At 43.4% G+C, this 19561-nt stretch overlaps 1 protein-coding gene across 1 annotated transcript; it reads left to right on the top strand.

Annotated features, from left to right (window-relative positions):
- Nucleotides 1-1993, top strand: LOC113012631 (uncharacterized). Its single transcript, XM_026152927.1, has one exon. It carries the CDS (start codon nucleotides 9-11, stop codon nucleotides 1989-1991), a length of 1983 nt encoding a protein of 660 aa, XP_026008712.1. The 5' UTR covers nucleotides 1-8; the 3' UTR covers nucleotides 1992-1993.
- The last annotated feature ends 17568 nt before the right edge of the window (nucleotides 1994-19561 follow it).

The following is a 19561-nucleotide window of genomic DNA, read 5'->3' as shown; positions in this document are numbered from 1 at the left end:
AAAGAAAAATGCATCGTGGAGGAAAGGTGGAAAAGAAGAAAGGAGTAACTGTTCAGAAGGAAGCTGATGCTGAGGAGGAAATTGGAGTCTCTGAAATGGTGGAGAGCACTGAGGTTGAAGAAAGGGAGCCATCTCTGTCAGATCTGATGTCAATATTGCAAGCTCATATGGGTCAACAGGAGGCTCGGGAAGCAAGGCAAGAAGAGGTAACTGCACGACAAGAACAAAAATTCAAAGCATTGCAACATCAGTTTCAGCTTTTACAGTTAGAGGTGCAGTCCCGGACATCACCAGTACCAGAGCTACCATTACCTACCACAGAGTCACCAGAGTCAAGGGAGCTACCTCACATTCCTAGTTCTCCTCAAGCTCAAGCTGAATCCAGTCAGTCATTATCAGGTCAGTTTTCATTGCATGAACCCAGACTGGAAAAGTTGACTGATAGTGATGATATTGAGCATTTTTTGACTACATTTGAACGCATTGCCTTAGCATATCGTTGGGAAAAAACAGACTGGGTTTTTCGATTAATACCACTGCTAACGGGCAAGGCAAGAGGGGCATACGTTCATATGGATATTGATGACTCTCTCAGCTATGACAAAGTTAAAGCTGCAATTTTGTCCAAGTATGATGTTAACCCGGAGACCTACAGGCAGCGATTCCGTTCACTGGAAGTCAGGCTTGATGAGAACCCTAAGGAGTTGTATGCTCGACTTAAAGATCTGTACGGGAAATGGATTCAGCCAAAAGGTAAAACGAACCAAGAAATTGGTGAAATAATCATCCTTGAACAATATTTGAGAATGTTGTCCCCTGAGCTACAGGTTTGGATTCGAGAGCACAATCCGTCTTCTGCAGCGAAGGCAGCTGAGCTGGCAGAAGTGTTTGTAGCTGCCAGGAGGAAAGGGCAACCTTGGACCTGTAATGCAAATAAAATGCCAAAGGAAGGCCTCAAATCAGCCCAGATGTATCATCAAAGGCCATTGTCAGCAGAAAAAACTCCTGTGGGTGAGAACCAGTTTGCTGGCAGACCATTAAAAAATTCAAAAAAGATTGTTTGTTACCTCTGTGGGTTAGAGGGCCACACAAAGCCAATGTGCCCAAAAACCTCAGCTAAGATGGTTCAAATGTGTTTCATGCCACGTTCACATGCTGAACATGGGCTCCAGTGTGACCAGACTGTTAAAATGATAAAAATTGAAGCTAATGGAACAACTTTAAGAGCTTTGCTTGATTCTGGCAGTTCTCGTACACTGATACACAGAGATTTTGTGCCCCCCAATATTGTCCGTGTCAGTGATACCATCCCCATTTGTTGTGTGCACGGAGATGAGAAGATGTACTCAACAGCTGACATGTACATTAAAGTGAATGGACAGACTTACCTTTTAAATGTTGGGGTGGTTGATAACCTGCCTTATTCAGCTATTCTGGGACGAGATTTTCCAGTGCTTTTTGATTTGTTGGAGTCAGACCAGAATCATCAATGCAATGTGGCTGTTACTAGAGCCCAAGCTCAAAAATCTAGTGAAACCTCAGAAGTTTTCAGTGCCTTGCCATTTTTTGATGAGGAATGGGAAGTTGCACTTGTGAAGCCTCGGAAAAGTCGCAGACAGAGGAGACAGGAGAAGTTCCAGCATACTATAGTACACCCAGAAATGCATACTGACCCAGACTTGCCTTTGGGACTTCAAATTCCTGGCAATATAATAGAGTTGCAAAAAACTGATCCTAGTTTAGCTTCCTGTTTTCAGCGAGCAATAGACAAGGACCAAGTAGAGGAGGCAGGCATTAACAAAAGTGACTATGTCTTGCAAAATGGCATACTTTACCATCAGATGGGCTCACTTCTGAAGCTAGTGGTCCCCCAAGAGGTTAGAGAAACTGTGCTTAATTTGGGACACTCTATTCCCTGGTCTGGCCACCTTGGTAAGCACAAAACCACAGCTCGTATTAAACAACATTTTTTTCTGGCCTGGCCTCCATAGAGATGTAGCCTACTTCTGTAAGAGCTGTCCTCAGTGCCAGATGACATCCTCCAAAGTCCCTTCCAAAGCTCCACTCCAACCACTGCCTATTATTGGTACCCCATTTGAGCGCCTCGGAATGGATATTGTTGGACCTGTTGAGAAGAGTAAGTCAGGGAATCGCTATATGCTTGTAATCACTGATTACGCAACTAAATATCCAGAGGTCTTCCCACTGAAATCCATCAAGGCAAAATCAGTAGCTTTTTGCCTTGTACAGCTCTTCGCAAGAGTAGGGTTCCCACAGGAAATACTGACTGATCAGGGGAGTAACTTTATGTCCAACTTACTAAAACAGGTGTACAAGCTGCTGGGCATTAGAAGCCTGAGGACCACCCCATACCATCCTCAGACTGATGGGCTAACAGAACGGTTCAATCAGACTCTGAAGCAGATGCTCCGGAAGGTGGTAGATAAGAATGGTGCTGATTGGGATCAGTGGCTTCCTTATCTTCTCTTTGCCTACAGGGAAGTGCCACAAGCCTCCACTGGTTTCTCTCCGTTCGAACTTTTGTATGGGTATGAGGTACAAGGACCTCTAGCCCTCCTAAGAAACATCTGGGAGGGAGGCAAGGAAAAGATGGACTCTGTTAACATTGTTTCCTATGTTGTGCAGATGAGGGAGCGACTGCAGAAAATGAGTGAGCTTGCTCAGTCAAATATGACCAAAATCCAGCAGAAGCAGAAGTTTTGGTATGACCGAGCAGCTCGTCAGAGGTCTTTTAGTCCTGGACAAAAGGTGTTGGTGCTCCTCCCCACTGACAACAACAAGCTATTGGCTAAGTGGCAAGGGCCCTTTGAGGTTCAGAAGAAATTGGGGTCCACTACTTACCAAGTGTTCATCCCTGGAAAGCCACGCTCCAGCAGGGTTCTGCACATAAATCTATTGAAGGAATGGGCGCAGCGCCCTGAAAAGACAGCAGAGGTGATGCTCATAAGGGGTGTGCCAGAGGAAGAAGAGGTTGGTGAGCAATACTTGCCTTCTGCTGATGTGGTAGATTTTGACCTTAGTCATCTGCCAGATGATAAACAGCTTCAGGTGAGAGCTGCATGCAACTCTGAGGTGCTTCAAGTGAATCCTGGCCGAACAGATATTGTTGAGCATGACATTGTCATTAAAGAGGGCGTCGCAGTAAAGCGTTTGAGCTACAGGATCCCTGAACGTCTGCTAATATCCCTGAAGAAGGAAATCGACCTCATGTTGTCCTTGGGGATCATTGAGCCATCAAAGAGTGAGTGGTGTAATCCAGTGGTCCTGGTGCCAAAGAAGGATGAAAGCATGAGGTTCTGTATAGACTTCAGGTACCTAAACTCAATATCACTGTTTGATTCATACCCCACACCACGCATTGATGATTTGCTGGAACGGCTGGGGAAGGCAAAGTACTTGACCACACTTGACCTGTGCAAGGGATATTGGCAGGTGCCACTAACGGAGCGATCAAAGAAGTTGACTGCCTTTCGAACACCTTGGGGTCTCTTCCAATTTACAGTGATGCCATTCGGGCTGCATGGGGCTCCAGCAACCTTTCAGAGATTAATGGACCAAGTACTATGTGGTTTCTCAGATTTTGCATCTGCATATCTTGATGATATTGTCATCTACAGCACCACATGGGAGGAACACTTGGAACATCTGCATGCTGTCTTCGACCGTCTTGGCACTGCTGGGTTGACGGTGAACCCCTCTAAGTGTGTTTTTGCCTCTGCTGAGACTGCGTACCTGGGCCATGTGATCGGGAATGGGGTGATCAAGCCTCAGGTCAGTAAGATCCAAGCCATTGAGTCTTGTCCTCTCCCACAGACAAGGAAGCAACTAAGATCCTTTTTGGGCATGGCAGGCTTTTATCGTCGGTTCATACCACGATTCTCCACCAGGGCAGCTCTGCTAACGGACTTGATAGGCATCAAGTGTCCTAATCAGATTAACTGGACAGAGGAGGCTATAGCAGCTTTCAAGGACATCAGTCAATCACTGAGTAGCGAACCAGTTTTGTACAGTCCAGACTTTAATGAGCACTTTTTCCTTCAAACGGATTCATCTCATAGGGGTCTGGGAGCAGTGCTACTTCAAGGTTTGGAAGGAGAACGTCATCCTGTTGCTTATATCAGCCGAAAGCTGTTCCCGAGAGAGGTTCGATATTCAACAGTGGAAAAGGAGGCCCTTGCAATCAAGTGGGCCCTTGATTCCTTCAGGTACTACCTTCTTGGAAGAGAATTCACCCTGGAGACGGATCATAGTGCACTTCAGTGGATGGAAAAGATGAAAGATAAGAACGGAAGGCTCACAAGATGGTACCTTGCTCTGCAACCTTTCCGGTTTGTCATCAAGCACATTCCTGGGAAGAACAACGTTACCGCCGACTTCCTCTCTCGCTGTACCAGCGAGAGTCCTGAAGAGGGGGGGTGTGTAATGGCAGCAGCCACACAGGGGTAAATTAGTCCATTTTTCACTTTATTATTTTGCTTTGCAGTATTCTTCATTAATATAGTTCATTAATCATTTGGTTAAACCTAACACTGGTATTATGAGGCGCGCACATAGTAGCATTGTATGGTTTTTCTAAAATGTTTTGTTATATTAATTATGTTTCTCTTTCTTTGAGTTACCTGGGTTTGGGCGGTGGCTGTTTCCTGTCTGGGCAAAAGGCGTGGCTGAGGACTCTGGGGACAAAATGCCTGCTCAGCAGGACCAACCATGGGCTTACCAGGAGCAGGGGTGTTTTAGGTTTAGTTGGGTTATTCTGTGCTTAGTTAATATATGTGTGTTTTTGTTTTCCCCCCTATTGTGTTCAAATGGTTTGGCCAAATCATTATAAAAGCTACCCTCATGTGTCTTTTTAATTAGGTCAGTTTGTGAGTTAAGTTGTGTCTCACTTTGTTGTTTAAGTTTTTGGAAATTACTTTTTGTAGAGTTATATTTAGTTGACCTGTTTTATGGGCCTGCTAAGTATGGTTTTGAATTTTGTTAATTTTGGACTTTTTGAGGGTTAAAATAAAGAAAACCCTTCTTGAAGATATTTTTTGCTTGTGTCCTCTTTGCTTTGGCTGCTTGGTCCCTCACAGTAGGGAGTGTGTTTTTGTTTCCATTAATGTAACTAATATTTCCTGTAGTCTTCTAGTATTTAACAAAGTCAGAATCTAAAGCAAAAGCAAAATCTGGCCTGTGTTTTTTTTATGTAGTCCATCCATTTCCTCCATCGTGATACAAACAGGTCCCTCTTGTAGTTCACATCTGCTGTCATTTTCTCCATTCTGGGAATGTCCATTGTGATGTCCATCCACATGTTCATAGTTGGGCTCTCTGAAGAAAGCCATTTTTTGTGATGGCTTTTTTGCCTGCAGCCAGTAAAATATTAAACAAGTATTTATCGTTCTTTGTCCATCCTTCTGGCATAAGTCCAAAAAATAGAGTTTTGCTTTCCAAAGGTAAATATCTTCCAAATGTTTCTTGTATTGCTGCATGTGTTCCCTTCCAGTAAGTTTTAATAACATGACAGTCCCAGAAAATATGATAGTGATTTGCATTTGTATTCCACAATTTCTTGAATAAAGTTGAATAATTTTAATATAAATGTTAAAAATGAGAAAAATACAAGCAGTGATGTCCAAAAGAAGAGGAATCTATGCATTATTATTATTATTATGCAGAAAAAGTAGAATTGGGCTGAGAGATCTATCACTTTATCACCTGTTCAGATTGTAAATCATGTTTTTAAAAAGTAACTAAGTAACTAAGTAATTAATTACTTTTGAAAATAAGTAATCAGTAAAGTAACGGGATTACTTTTTGGGGGACGTAATCAGTAATTAGTTACTGATTACTTTTTTCAAGTAACTTGACCAACACTGGTCACGAGCTGTGGGTAGTGACCGAAAGAACGAGATCGTGAATACAAGCGGCAGAAATGAGCTTCCTGCGAAGGGTGGCTGGCCTCTCCCTTATAGTGATAGGGTGAGGAGTTTGGCCATCTGGGAGGGGCACAGAGCACAGCCAGTTGAGGTGGGTTGGGCATCTGACAAGGATGCCTCTTGGGCGCCTCCTGGGTGAGGTGTTCTGGGCATGTCCCACCGGGAGGAGGTCCCCAGGGCAGACATACCAAAGGCTGGAGAGATTATATCTCTCAGCTGGCCTGGGACCACCTCAGTGTTCCCCTGGACAAGCTGGAGGTGGTGGCCAGGGAGAGGGAGATGGGCTTCTCTGCTTGAGCTGCTGCCCCTTACGGCCCCAGATAAGCGGAAGAAGATGGATGGATGATTTTAATGAGTAATATTAAAATTATATTTAATTATTTTTAAATTAATGTGTTTCCTGGTTCATTATTTTAATTTGTTGTGGGACGAGACAGTAGGGTGATATTCACAGGTAGGCAGGCAGCGCTCTGTAGCAGAGCAGGAGTTGGAACAGGTTGTATCCAGGGTGTGATGGGTCTGTAGTGATGTTTGCCTACTTGTTTCCTGACTCTGGATTTGTGAAAAAAAATGCAGACCTCACTGTCTGTTGTAGTCTGTTCTTGTCAGATTTTGCGGCTGAGCCAAACCAGACAGTGATGGATAAGCAGAGAACAGACTGGATTACAGTGTAGAATTGGATCAACAGCTCCTGAGGCAGGTTGAACTTCTTGAGTTCTCCTGTTCTTTTTTGATGATAGTGTCTATATTGAGTGACCATTAAAACCTTAGAACCTGACAGAAGCAGTGCTGTTGAGTAAGGTACGGGGCGGTAATGGAGAGGGACTTCTTCTGGAGTGCACTTCGATCCCTACAGTTTTGAGCACATTCAGCTCTAGGTTGTTCTGACTGCACTATATGAAATATTATTAATGCCTATTAATACCTGTACAGCAGCTTTTTGTATGAGACAGATTTGTAAAAGAGGCCTTGCTCTCAGTAAGTTTCTTGATTTCTTTGTAATCTCTGCTCATTCTGTATTCTGCTCAGTTTGCATGCTGCCTTTACGAGTTCTTTCTCCTTTGTAATTGATGGCGATCCGGTGAATATACTCAGCTGCTTGCCTTTGTTGCCTGCCACATTGCTTTGTAAATTTTTTCAGTGTTAGGTTATTTTAGCTGGTGCTACTAATTTCTCTGTCTGCATAAAGCAGTGTTGGACACACTGTGGTACCCTCGTCAGCATCAGCTGAACAGTACTGTGCTGCAGAAAGCAGTGTGTTGGTACAAACAGGGTGAGAAAAAGGCAATTAACAATGGAAGAGAGACGGACCATCATAACTCTTATAAATGTCGGTCTGTCCTACAGAGAGACTGCAAAGAAAGTCAAGGTGTCAGTGAGTCCAGTTTCCTTCTGCACTATGAAACAAACTGTGACAGGAAGAGTCTGACAGACCCAGACACGACTGAATCAGGTCATGTGATGGCGGCTCACAGGACAACAGCTTCAAGCAGCTTAACAGTGCTCGTAGTAAGAAAGTCTGTTTCAGCTGTGAAGAGAAGACTTCAAGCTGCAGGTTTGACAGGATGAGTTGCAGCGAGAAAGCCAGGCAAGACAAAGAGGCTCGTCTGTGCCATGCAACACCAACACTGGACTGCTGAAGACTGGAAGAAGGTATTATGGACCGATGGATCAAATGTGAAATCTTCAGTTCATCACACAGGATCTTTGTCGTCGAGTAGGTGAAAGGATGGTTCCACAGTGTGTGTCATCACCCGTCAAACATGGAGGAGGAAGTGTGATGGTCTGGGGCCTTAGTCAATGGAGCGCAGCTGGGCACAGCCCGAAAAAGGGACATGGGCCCATCTTCCTACAGGCCCACCACCTGCAGGAGGCGCTGCAGAGGCCAGGTGCATTGTGAGCCAGGTGGCGGCCAGGAGCAGAGGTCCTGGATGGGAGAAGGCAGCTGGAGATCGACAGACGGATTGGTGCTGTGGCCGCAGTGATGCAGATGCTGTACCGGTCCGTTGTGGTGAAGAGAGAGCTGATTGTAAAAGTGAAGCTCTCAATTTACCGGTCAATCTACACCCCTACCCTCACCTATGGCCACGAGCTGTGGGTAGTGACCGAAAGAACGAGATTGTGGTTACAAGCGTCAGAAATGAGCTTCCTCCGAAGGGTGGCTGGCCTCTCCCTTAGAGATAGGGTGAGGAGTTTGGCCATCTGGGAGGGGCACAGAGTAGAGCTCCTTCACATCGAAAGAAGCCAGTTGAGGTGGTTTGCACATCTGACAAGGATGCCTCCTGGGCCCCGAGGCAGACCCAGGACACGCTGAAGAGATTATATCTCTCCACTTGTCTGGGACCACCTCGGTGTTCCCCTGGACAAGCTGTAGGTGGTGGCCAGGGAGAGGGAGATGGGCTTCTCTGCTTGAGCTGCTGCCCCTTACGGCCCCAGATAAGTGGAAGAAGATGGATGGATGATTCTAATAAAGACATTTCATCAAAAGTCTGGGTAGAAATGGAAAAATCTAAATTGCCCATAGGTGTGAATGCGAAGTGTGTGAGTGCGAATGGTTGTCTGTCCCTGTGTGTTAGCCCTGCGACAGACTGGCGACCTGTCCAGGGTGTACCCCGCCTCCCCCGTGACCCTGAAAAGGATAAGCGGATGCGAATGGATGGATGGGCTGAATATTTAAATATAATGGAACATGCCTTGATAAGAGTAAATTTAAATGAAAATGTAAAGAAGTGGCCTCATGATTGTGGGTACAATGGTGCTGAAAATACTGGAGAAAAGAAAGAAGAAAAAAAAACAGGATTCTCATAGTGCTCCCAGCACTTATGTGAGCATGGGGTCAATGTAGATGAATGCTGGTGTAAACTATTCCTTTATTGGGCAGATAGGACAATTTATTCACCCACTTACTTTCCCCTACAGGCTGAGAACGGTGCTCCAAATCTGGATCAGAATACTTTGTTAATCCCAGCGGAAATTATGTCAATTCAAAATGGTTCGTTTTTTTTCCCAGAGCACTGCTGATTTCCACATTGCAGACTTTTCACATAAGCCTTGAGTTCAAAAGAGGCTCCTCAAAGGTATCTTATTTTGGCTACATTGATCAGTGCTCTCCTCCTGACCATGCAGGTTGACAGTCCTTCAATTAATCTTTCAGTTTTGCAATGAAAAACGGTGCATTCCTACTGCGAAAACAACCTTTTTAGTGACATCATGATCACTGCTCTAACTGCTTGGATGGCTAATTTGTTAGTCAGTAATGCTAGCTAATGATGGGCACATGTAAATTGTCCATACCCACTGCTTGTGTTTATAGCAGCAACCTTGCTGTTAAGTGAGTCAGTATGTGACACTTCTCTGAGGTCATCATTTAACTTCACTGAAGGACTTGGCGTGGGATAAAGCTGCTGCTTGTATTCAGATGTGGGGGGGTGGTTGATAGCACACCTGTTTGTTTATTTAGGCTATGACTCATTTTCCTCTGTGTTGTACCATTACAGTTGACCATCTTGCTCTAATTTGTGGTGCTTTTTTTAAAGATACACTATGGAATACCAATCTAGTCATCTCTGATCTTCAGCTTGTTTTTTGTTCATTTATAAATGGCTTTACTAAATATGGCAACAAGCAAGCCAAATGCATTGGTACCTCACTTATAAATCTGCACACTTATTCTTCTTTGTTATTACTATGTTATTATACTGTGTTGTGTTGTTTGTGTTGCGTTGTGATGTGTCGTATCGGGTCGTGTTGTGTTATATGTAGTGCCAACGAAGGACAGTTTTCCAATTTCATTATACCATTGTACTATGTATGACTGTGCAATGACAATAAAGAGTTATCTTATCTTAAGATACAGTATTGTATGAAAGATTTTTTTTTCAGCTACGCACTTTTCCTATCCAGGAATAGAGTACTATCATATATCATATATAGTAATATGGTAGGGATAGTATACACAAAAAATAAGAACTAGGCATTTTTGTAACACATTTCTAGTATCACTCACCACAAAGCACTTGTGAACCACAGTTCACATAATTAACAACTATAATGAATGAATTAATAACTATAATTCACTTTTTGTAATTTGTAAACCTGCACAGGCACAAGAAGAACAAGCAAACCCCTCACAGAGAGGACTCTGGGTTTGAAGCAGGAAGCTTCTTGCTGTGAACTGTGGTGACCTCTGCAGCACCATACCATCTGTTAGTTGTTCTTTTCATTGTATTTACATCAGCTTGTGTATTTGTTTGTTCCAATTTATTAGTAGAGTAGCTTATTACATAGCGAGTTCCTGGACTTTGATGGATGTTTTTATCCAGACGCACTCTGAAACTAGAGCTCAAAATATAGTTCAGAAACAGATATGAAATACCTAAGCTAAGAAATTAAGTGACACCATATACAGGAAGAACTGTTTAAGTGGATATATTGTTGTGTGTTAGTAATGTTATAATGTTGTAAAAAAAAAACCCCACAAAGTCTTTCCCAACACACTCATCGTTTTCTGAATTGCTTTTAAAATTTGAATGTTCAGCTCCTTAATAACTAATTACAAGTCTGGTGTTGTACCTGTGAGAGTATTGCAATTAAACCAAAAAAATGCTTTAAACACTGGATAGCATTAGCTAAAGCTTTTAGAACCTTGAACCTTGAAGAACCTTTTATAGATTTAAATATATATATATATGTTTGTTATTATGATTGATATGACAGTCATTGCTGTCTTGAACAGTGACTGAAAAAGCATGGCAAATATTTCTTATTGACTTTACCTGCTACCACAAGACGTACACTACCAGTCCAAAGTTTGGACATATCTTCTCATTTAATGGTTTTTCTTTACTTTCGTGACTATTTACATTGTAGATTCTCACTGGCATCCAAACTATGAAAGAACACATGTGGAATTATGTTGTAAACAAAAAAGTGTGAATTATCTCAAAACGTTTTATATTTCAGATTCTTCAAAATAACCACCCCTTTGCTTTGATTATTGCTTTGCACACTCTCGGCATTCTCTCGATGAGCTTCATGAGGTCGTCACCTGAAATGGTTTTCTGAGTCTGGTGACTCAGATGAATTTATCTTCAGCAGCAGAGGTGACTCTTGGTCTTCCCTTCCTGGGGCGGTCGTCATTCATGGTAGCGCTTGATGGTTTGTTGCAACTGCACTTGCGGACACACATAAAAAATTTGAGCCATTTTCCAAACTGACTGACCTTCAGTTCTTAGAGTAATGATGGACTGTTGTTTCTCTTTACTTAGCTGATTGGTTCTTACTTAATATGAATTCTAACAACAATAATAATGCGTACTTCCCCATGGGGAAATTACTCTCTCTGCATTTGACCCATTCACTCAGCGAAGCAGTGGTCAGCCACTAAGCAGGCGCCCAGGGAGCAGTGTGTAGGGACAGTACCTTGCTCAGGGGTACCTCAGGGTAGCCGTTCAGTAGATTCGAACCCCCAACCTTCCGATCATGGGGTGACCATTCTACCTACTGCGCTATCCAGTTGTCAAATATGGCTGTCATCTGTGTACCAACCTGACTTCTGCACAACACAACTGATGGTCCCAACCCCATTAAAAGAGCAAGAAATTCCACAAATGAACTCTGACAGGCTCACCTGTGAAGGGCATCCATCTCAGGTGACGACATCATGAAGCTCACTGAGAGAAGGCTGAGGGTTTGCAACGCTGTCAACAAAGCAAAGGGCGGCTGCTTACAGGAATCTGAAATATAAGACATTATCATCCATTTTTCTTTGCCACATAATTCCTTATATCTTGTGTCATATATTTAATGTCCTCAGTGTGTACCTACAATGTAGAAAGTAGTAAAAATAAGGAAAAAACATAAAATAAGAAGTCTGTCCAAACTTTTGACCTGTGGTGTATACAGTAATGGACATTTTTAATGAAGCCTAGTTCATTGTGATTTGATAATCTATTTACCTTTAGAATAAAACCTGAAGCTAATTTATAAAGAATATCTGATAATTCGTTTTTATCCATTTAATGATAGTAAAAGTCGAGTATCTCAGAAAGCACTTTCTTTCTGTTTCTTCTGGCCAGGAACGCTGCTACTCTCAAGGCTTCCAGCATGAACTTTCCTATTTCCCAGTCTATCAACCTACACCTGCAGCTGATTCACTTGTTCTTACATACAAAGACTGTGATTTGCAGTGTTCTTAAGACTGCCTTAGTTACCACTGAAAGCACTTACAATCCACGTATCAGTATTTCAATTGTAATCTCCTTACTTGGTGGTTTTGTAGGACTTTTTGAACAATTCCAGTCCTTCAGATTCCGAGTTGGTTTAAATAAAAAACACTTGTAGAGAACTGATAAGTGTGCTTTTGAATCCGCGGTGGCTTTTGCCACACTCATAATCACTGACACAAGGCAAAAGGAAGCCATGCCGTTAACTCAGACTGTGAACCCTGGCACAGCAATCTCACACACAGCTGTGTTGGACCCAGTTCTGTTGTTTATGTACCCATTCACATATGCATGCTTTGGAGTTTTATTTGAAGATCCCTAAGCATCACAGCTGTGTTCCCTGAACCAGACCACCTGCAACAATTAAAGATGCCTCTGCAGCTTGCTGGCTCAGCAGGGCTCTGATCAACACTACATTATAGAGAGAAGTTGTTTTGCAAGTGGTTGTAAAAGGGGATCTGGTTTCAGCCCCCTGCCATGTTTCTCCACATTGTTCCCACTCTCATCACGAGGAGTAAACAGTGGAATGAAATGCAGTAAACTGGTGTTTTTCTTCATGTACTTCAAAACCAGAAGCATTCTTCGTCAAACATTACTTCACTTTAATTGTTTTAAGTTAATTCATGGGATAGCAAAAGGTGTCTATGGCTACTAAAAACTAATGTCTGGTGACCTCATACAACAAATAATAAGGAATGTTCAAACTGAACAACAAAAGGTCTGCAGTTTTTGGAAAAGCTGGGTTAGGTTTTTTATGTTGCACTTATGTATGTATGTATATATATGTATATATTGTACTATTCTTAGTTAGTGTATTGTCTGTCTTGTCTTAATGTTGGTTTAAAATGGAGCACTGTAACAAAAAATAATTTCCCCCAGGGATCAATAAAGTATTCTGATTCTGATTCTGAAATCACAGTGTACCTCATTCACACAAGTTGTTTTTTCCCATGCTCTACCTAAGTGCTTTCTAACATTAATGGATTGCATTTATATAGCGCTTTTCAAGGCACCCAAAGTGCTTTACAATTCCACTATTTATTCACTCTCACATTTACACACTGGTGGAGGCAGCTACAGTTGTAGCTACAGCTGCCCTGCGGCAGAAGTGAGGCTGCCATATCGCGCCATCGGCCCCTCTGGCCAACACCAGTAGGCGGTAGGTGAAGTCTTGCCCAAGGACACAACGACCAGGACAGAGAGCCCAGGGAACAAACCGGCAACCTTCCGGTTACAGATGCACTTCCCAACCCCCTGAGCCACGGTCGCCCATTCTCACACTCTGATGGATGTATCGAAGAGCAGCCAGGTATTGAACCACAAACTGTGAGATTACAGACGAGTGCTATCCCTAACTCCTTAGCTCTGTAAAACCACAAAATAAACGGGCATGTAACACGATGAGTAACTGAAAATGGTCTTAACACTTTTTATCTCTCATGGAGGACTCAAAGCACTTTATACAACATGCCTGATTCACACAACCTGTTTCTTCTATGCTTAAGTGTTTTCTATCTACCAATCACACACCATTGTGGTCTGATAAATGCATCAGAAAGTAACTTTGGGTTGCCCAGCCTGCAGACCGGAGCAGCCAGCGATCAAACCACCAACCTTGTGAGCTGTGGATGCACTGCTCTAATCACTGAGCTACAGGCATCCCAAGTGCTCTTGGGGACCCCACACACCACACAATGTTTGTGTTCACAATGTGAGTTTGCTTTATTTACATTGTCAAGATCCCTCAGGCTGATTCTTTCCAGTCCTCTATGTCTAGTCAGCTTGCCGTCATTTCACCAACTCCACACACCTCGAGGTCCTGGCACACTACTGAAATAAGGGATGGGCATGACAACAACCACCAGCCACGTTAAGCAAACTCCCCTGGAACTGTCCCCTTAACTCACTGCGCAATCCACCCTGCAGCCAAGCCACTCACCACACCCCGCCACATACACCCATCACCCATCTTAGGCCAGGGAACCATCCAGCCCAGCCTATGTATCTGGCTAATGTATATAACTGGAAAGTCAGTTGGAGTCTTATTCGATCTTAAATATGATCAACCTATCTCTAATAATCGGCTATGTACCACAGGCCTTCAAGCTGGCTGTAGTTAAACATTTACTCAAAAAGCATCTCTAGACCCAGCAGTCTTAGCTAATTATAGGCCAATCTCCAACCTTCCTTTATATCAAACATCCTTGAAAGAGTAGTTGTCAAACAGCTAACAGATCATCTGCAGAGGTTTATTTGAAGAGTTTCAGTCAGGTTTCAGAGCTCATCACAGCACAGAAACAGCTTTAGTGAAGGTTACAAATGATCTTCTTATGGCCTCTGACAGTGGACTCATCTCTGTGCTTGTCCTGCTAGACCTCAGTGCAGCGTTCGATACTGTCGACCATAATATCCTATTAGAGCGATTAGAACATGCTGTAGGTATTACAGGTACTGCACTGCAGTGGTTTGCATCATATCTATCTAATAGACTCCAGTTTGTGCATGTAAATGGAGAGTCCTCTTCACACACTGAGGTTAATTATGGAGTTCCACAGGGTTCAGTGCTAGGACCAATTCTGTTTACATTCCAATCCAATCCAATCCAATTTTATTTATAAAGCACTTTAAAATACCCAGCACAGGAACAAAGTGCTGTACAGAAAATAAGTTAAAACAATAGAATAACAAAAAACAGCAAATTAAATAAATAAAACACATAAGACATAAAATTAAAACAGCCCTATGTTAAAGCAAAAACAAGATAAAACAGCATCGAATCACCTAAAAACAACTAAAATAAAAATAAAAAACCAACATCTCACGTGGTGTCAAAGGCCAAGGTAAAGAGGTGGGTTTTCAAGAGTGACTTAAAAACAGATAAAGAAGTGGCCTGTCTAATCTCTAAAGGAAGCTCGTTCCACCGTTTGGGAGCTGCTACAGCAAAAGCACGATCTCCTCTAAGTTTACGCCCAGTCCTGGGTATCTTCAGGAGCAGCTGATCAGCTGACCTGAGAGAGCGGGTGGGTGTATAAGGCTGTAGCAGCTCAGAGAGATAAGATGGAGCTAGGCCATGGAGAGCTTTAAAAGTAAATAAAAGAATTTTAAAATGAATCCTAAAAGAAATGGGCAGCCAGTGAAGTGAAGCTAAAACAGGGGAAATGTGCTCAAACTTTCGAGTGCCAGTTAAAAGACGAGCTGCGGCATTTTGCACCCTCTGTAGATGACTAATATATAATGCACTGACCCCTATATAAAGTGCATTACAGTAATCCAGCCGAGTGCTAACAAAGGCGTGGATCACTGTCTCAAAGTGCTGCCGTGAAAGAATTGGCTTTATTTTTGCCAGCTGCCTGAGGTGAAAGAAGCTAGATTTTACCACGGCCTTAATTTGATTATCAAACTTTAGATCACAGTCCACTTTGACCCCCAGGTTTGTGACAGTTGGCTTAACATACTGTGCCAGGGAATCTACATACACATTGGGGGTCTCAGTGGGGCTACCAAAAACCATCACCTCTGTCTTTTTATCATTGAATTTTAAAAAGTTAACAGACATCCAAGCCTTAATGTCATCGAGACACTGAAGTAATGGCTGTGTAAGGTATCTGCCTTTTTTCTTTAGAGGGACATAGATCTGACAGTCATCAGCATAAAAGTGGAAAGCAATGCCGTGCTTTCTCAGTACAGAACCAAGAGGAAGCAGATATAAAGAGAAGAGGAGGGGGCCTAGAACTGAGCCCTGTGGGACACCACACAAGAGGGGAGCGGAGGACGACGCATAGTCACCAAGGCTGACACAAAAAGTTCGCCCCGTCAAGTAGGACCTGAACCACTCCAGTGCTGTGCCCCTAATGCCCACCCAGTGCTCCAAACGAGAGAATAAAATGGCATGATCCACGGTATCAAACGCAGCTGTCAAATCTAAAAGCACAAGAACAACACAGTCCCCAGCATCAGTCGCTAAAAATATGTCATTAAAAACTTTTAAAAGGGCTGATTCAGTGCTATGAAAGGGTTTAAAACCAGATTGGAAAACCTCTAAAACATTTTGCTTTTCCAGGAAGGCCATTATTTGGCTGTAAACTACCTTTTCAAGAATTTTGGAAAGAAAAGGTAGTTTGGAGATAGGCCTGTAATTTGCAAGAACCATAGGATCAAGAGCAGGTTTTTTAATCAGGGGTTTGACTACTGCATGTTTAAAATCTTTAGGGACAACACCTGACATCAGACTATGGTTTACCAGCTCAAGCACCAAAGGACCAACTGTAGGTAACACCTCTTTTAAAAGTCGAGGAGGGACAGCATCATTTGGAGACCCTGCAGGCTTAAGATGACCAACAGTCTCCTTTAAAAAGGATAGAGTCACAGGCTCAAACCTGTCAAAGACAGCAGAGCAGGAAACAGACTGAGAGGTCGTGAGCATGAGGAGAGATTTGAGCCCTTGTGGAGGAGACCTTCTCGATAAAAAAGTGTAAAAAATTTTCACAGGCTTCTGATGAGGGCTCGATACAGTCAGTATATGGTGCATTAAGAACAGAGTTAATAGTATTAAATAAAACACGTGGGTTGTGGCAGTTTGACAAAATAATGTCGGATAAGTGTTTTCTTTTGGCATCTTTTACAGTTCTTTGATATCGACGCCAACAGTCCTTCAGCATCTGGAATGACACTTGTAGTTTGTCCTTTTTCCACTTGCGCTCAGCTCGACGGCAGTCGCGTCTGACAGCTCGGGTCAAGTCGTTCAGCCAGGGCTCAGATTTAGTTTTAGGCAGTCTGGATTTTAATGGAGCCACAGTGTCCAAAGCAGTCCGACAGGTAGAATAAAACCATGAGCTCAGTTCCTCAGTCTGGCTGCATAAAAAATCCGGGATCTTACAGATCTGGTCAAAGACTGTTGAAAAGTGTTCAGCAGTGGAGGAGTTAAAAACACGACAGCGCTGAGCAGCAGCGCGAGTTTTAACTGAGGCACAGGCAAGAGGAACTTCAAACATCACAGGACTGTGGTCAGAAAACACAGCATCACAAATCTCTATGTTAAAAACAGAAAAACCATGAGATAAAACAAGATCAAGCGTGTGTCCACGTTCATGTGTGGGACCTGTCACACATTGCACCAGATTAAACGAATCAATAAGGTTTAAAAAGCCCTTCGCCATGGGCATGTCAGGACAACACACGTGAATATTAAAATCCCCAGCAATAAGAACACGATCATATTTTGGCATGAATTCAGCCAAGAAGTCAGCAAAGTCACTCACAAAGTCCTTATTGTATTTTGGAGGCCGGTAAACCACCGCACACAACACTGTGTGAGAGCAGCCCAGCTCAAACACAGACAGTTCAAAGCTGGTGAATGACGGGGTTGATAGCTGCTTACATTTAAAATGACTTTTAAAGATCGTAGCTATTCCTCCTCCTCGGCCCAGCATACGTGGGGAATTAAAATAGCAGCAATCGCCGGGTAGAAGATCCGAGAAGATGCTGCACTCACCGGCGCTCAGCCACGTCTCGCACACACAAAGAAAATCCAGTCCTCGGGATGTGAAAAAATCCTTCAGGATAAACGTTTTGTTCGCTAGGGACCTAGCATTTACCAGGCCAATCCTGGCGGTAAGCAGCGGATCCCCGTCGCTAGCCGTCCTAGAAGCCCGACACAGAGGCCGCAGGTTCCACAGATTCACACCACATCGGCGGGGGCGAGGAGAGCAGGGTTTTCGGGACATCCCATCTAGGCCGATGACAGGTACCAGCCAGGCACAGACAGGTTCCAACGATCGCCGAGAGAAACAGAAGTTTGGCACCACTCCTTGTTTTCTGGACAAGGGCTTAAGAGAATACCTTAAAGAAGCTTTCAGCTTCACCAGGAAGCCAGCCCTTCGACCCCGGCGACGGCACTTTTGCCGGAGTGGTGGATCTGGAACACGGCACAGGTGAGCCGGGATCTCCGATATTAGCGGGGGCAAAGTTTTATGTTCAGCTTGGTTCCACTTTGCCCAGCCTTTGACAGAAGGTCGGAGATCCAGTAGGGTTAGGCGATCATACACCAAGAGAGAGTTGGCATTTATTACAATAGTCAATAAAATCAAAACAAACAAACATAACACTGGCAGTGATAGACGGCAAGCCACACGCACCGGCGCCATCTTGGATCAATACATTATACATGCTTCCCTTAGGCAGCATCATTAGAAGACATAGCATACATTTTCACTGCTATGCAGATGACACCCAGCTCTATCTGTCCATGAAGCCAGATAACACACACCAATGAGTTAAACTGCAGGAATGTCTTAAAGACATAAAGACCTGGATGGCCGCTAACTTTCTGCTTCTTAATTCAGATAAAACTGAGGTTATTGTACTCGGCCCTGAAAAGCTTAGAAATATGGTATCTAACCAGATTCTTACTCTGGATGGCATTACCTTGGCCTCCAGTAACACTGTGAGGAACTTTGGAGTCATTTTTGACCAGGGAAAAGCCTTCAGCTAATCCAAAATGCTGCAGCAAGAGTCCTGACAGGGACTAGAAAGAGAGAGCAGATTTCTCCTGTTTTGGCTTCCCTTCATTGGCTTCCTGTTAAATCCAGAATTGAATTCAAAATCCTGCTCCTCACATACAAGGTCTTAAATAATCAGGCCCCATCTTATCTTAATGACCTTGTAGTACCATATCACCCTATTAGAGCACTTCGCTCTCGCTCTGCAGGCCTACTTGTTGTTCCTAGAGTATTTAAAAGTAGAATGGGAGGCAGAGCCTTCAGTTTTCAGGCCCCTCTTCTGTGGAACCAGCTTCCAGTTTGGATTCAGGAGACAGACACTATCTCTACTTTTAAGATTAGGCTTAAAACTTTCCTTTTTTCTAAAGCATATAGTTAGGGCTGGACCAGGTGACCCTGAATCCTCCCTTAGTTATGCTGCAATAGACGTAGGCTGCCGGGGGATTCCCATGATGCATTGAGTTTTTCCTTTCCAGTCACCTTTCTCACTCACTTAACAGACCTCTCTGCTGAATCATACTTGTTATTAATCTCTGTCTCTCTTCCACAGCATGTCTTTTATCCCTCTTCCTTCTCTCACCCCCTTTTCTCGCAGCAGATGGCCCCGCCCCTCCCTGAGCCTGGTTCTGCCGGAGGTTTCTTCCTGTTAAAAGGGAGTTTTTCTGTTTCTGCGCCTGTTGTTGTGATTTGGCGCTGTATAAATAAAACCAAATTGAACTGAATTGAAGCAGTACTGCACATCTGTATAATCTGTCCATTTTCTTCTTACAGCACACTGATGATTTATGATCTCTGACAGATGACCAGATTACTATTGACTTAATCAAGTGGAGATATCATCTGAATTTCAGGAGCGGGACCACTCCTCATTCACACCCCTTCTGGCCTCAAGCTGAGA

Source organism: Astatotilapia calliptera, chromosome 19 (genome assembly GCF_900246225.1).
Source record: "Astatotilapia calliptera chromosome 19, fAstCal1.2, whole genome shotgun sequence".
Classification (NCBI taxonomy): domain Eukaryota; kingdom Metazoa; phylum Chordata; class Actinopteri; order Cichliformes; family Cichlidae; genus Astatotilapia; species Astatotilapia calliptera.
The sequence above is the reverse complement of the archived record's forward strand: the minus strand, read 5'-3'. Positions and strand labels throughout refer to the sequence as shown.

Coding starts and splice junctions, on each gene's coding strand:
- LOC113012631 (XM_026152927.1), top strand. CDS start 9: ATGCATCGTGGAGGAAAGGTGGAAAAGAAGAAAGGAGTAACTGTTCAG.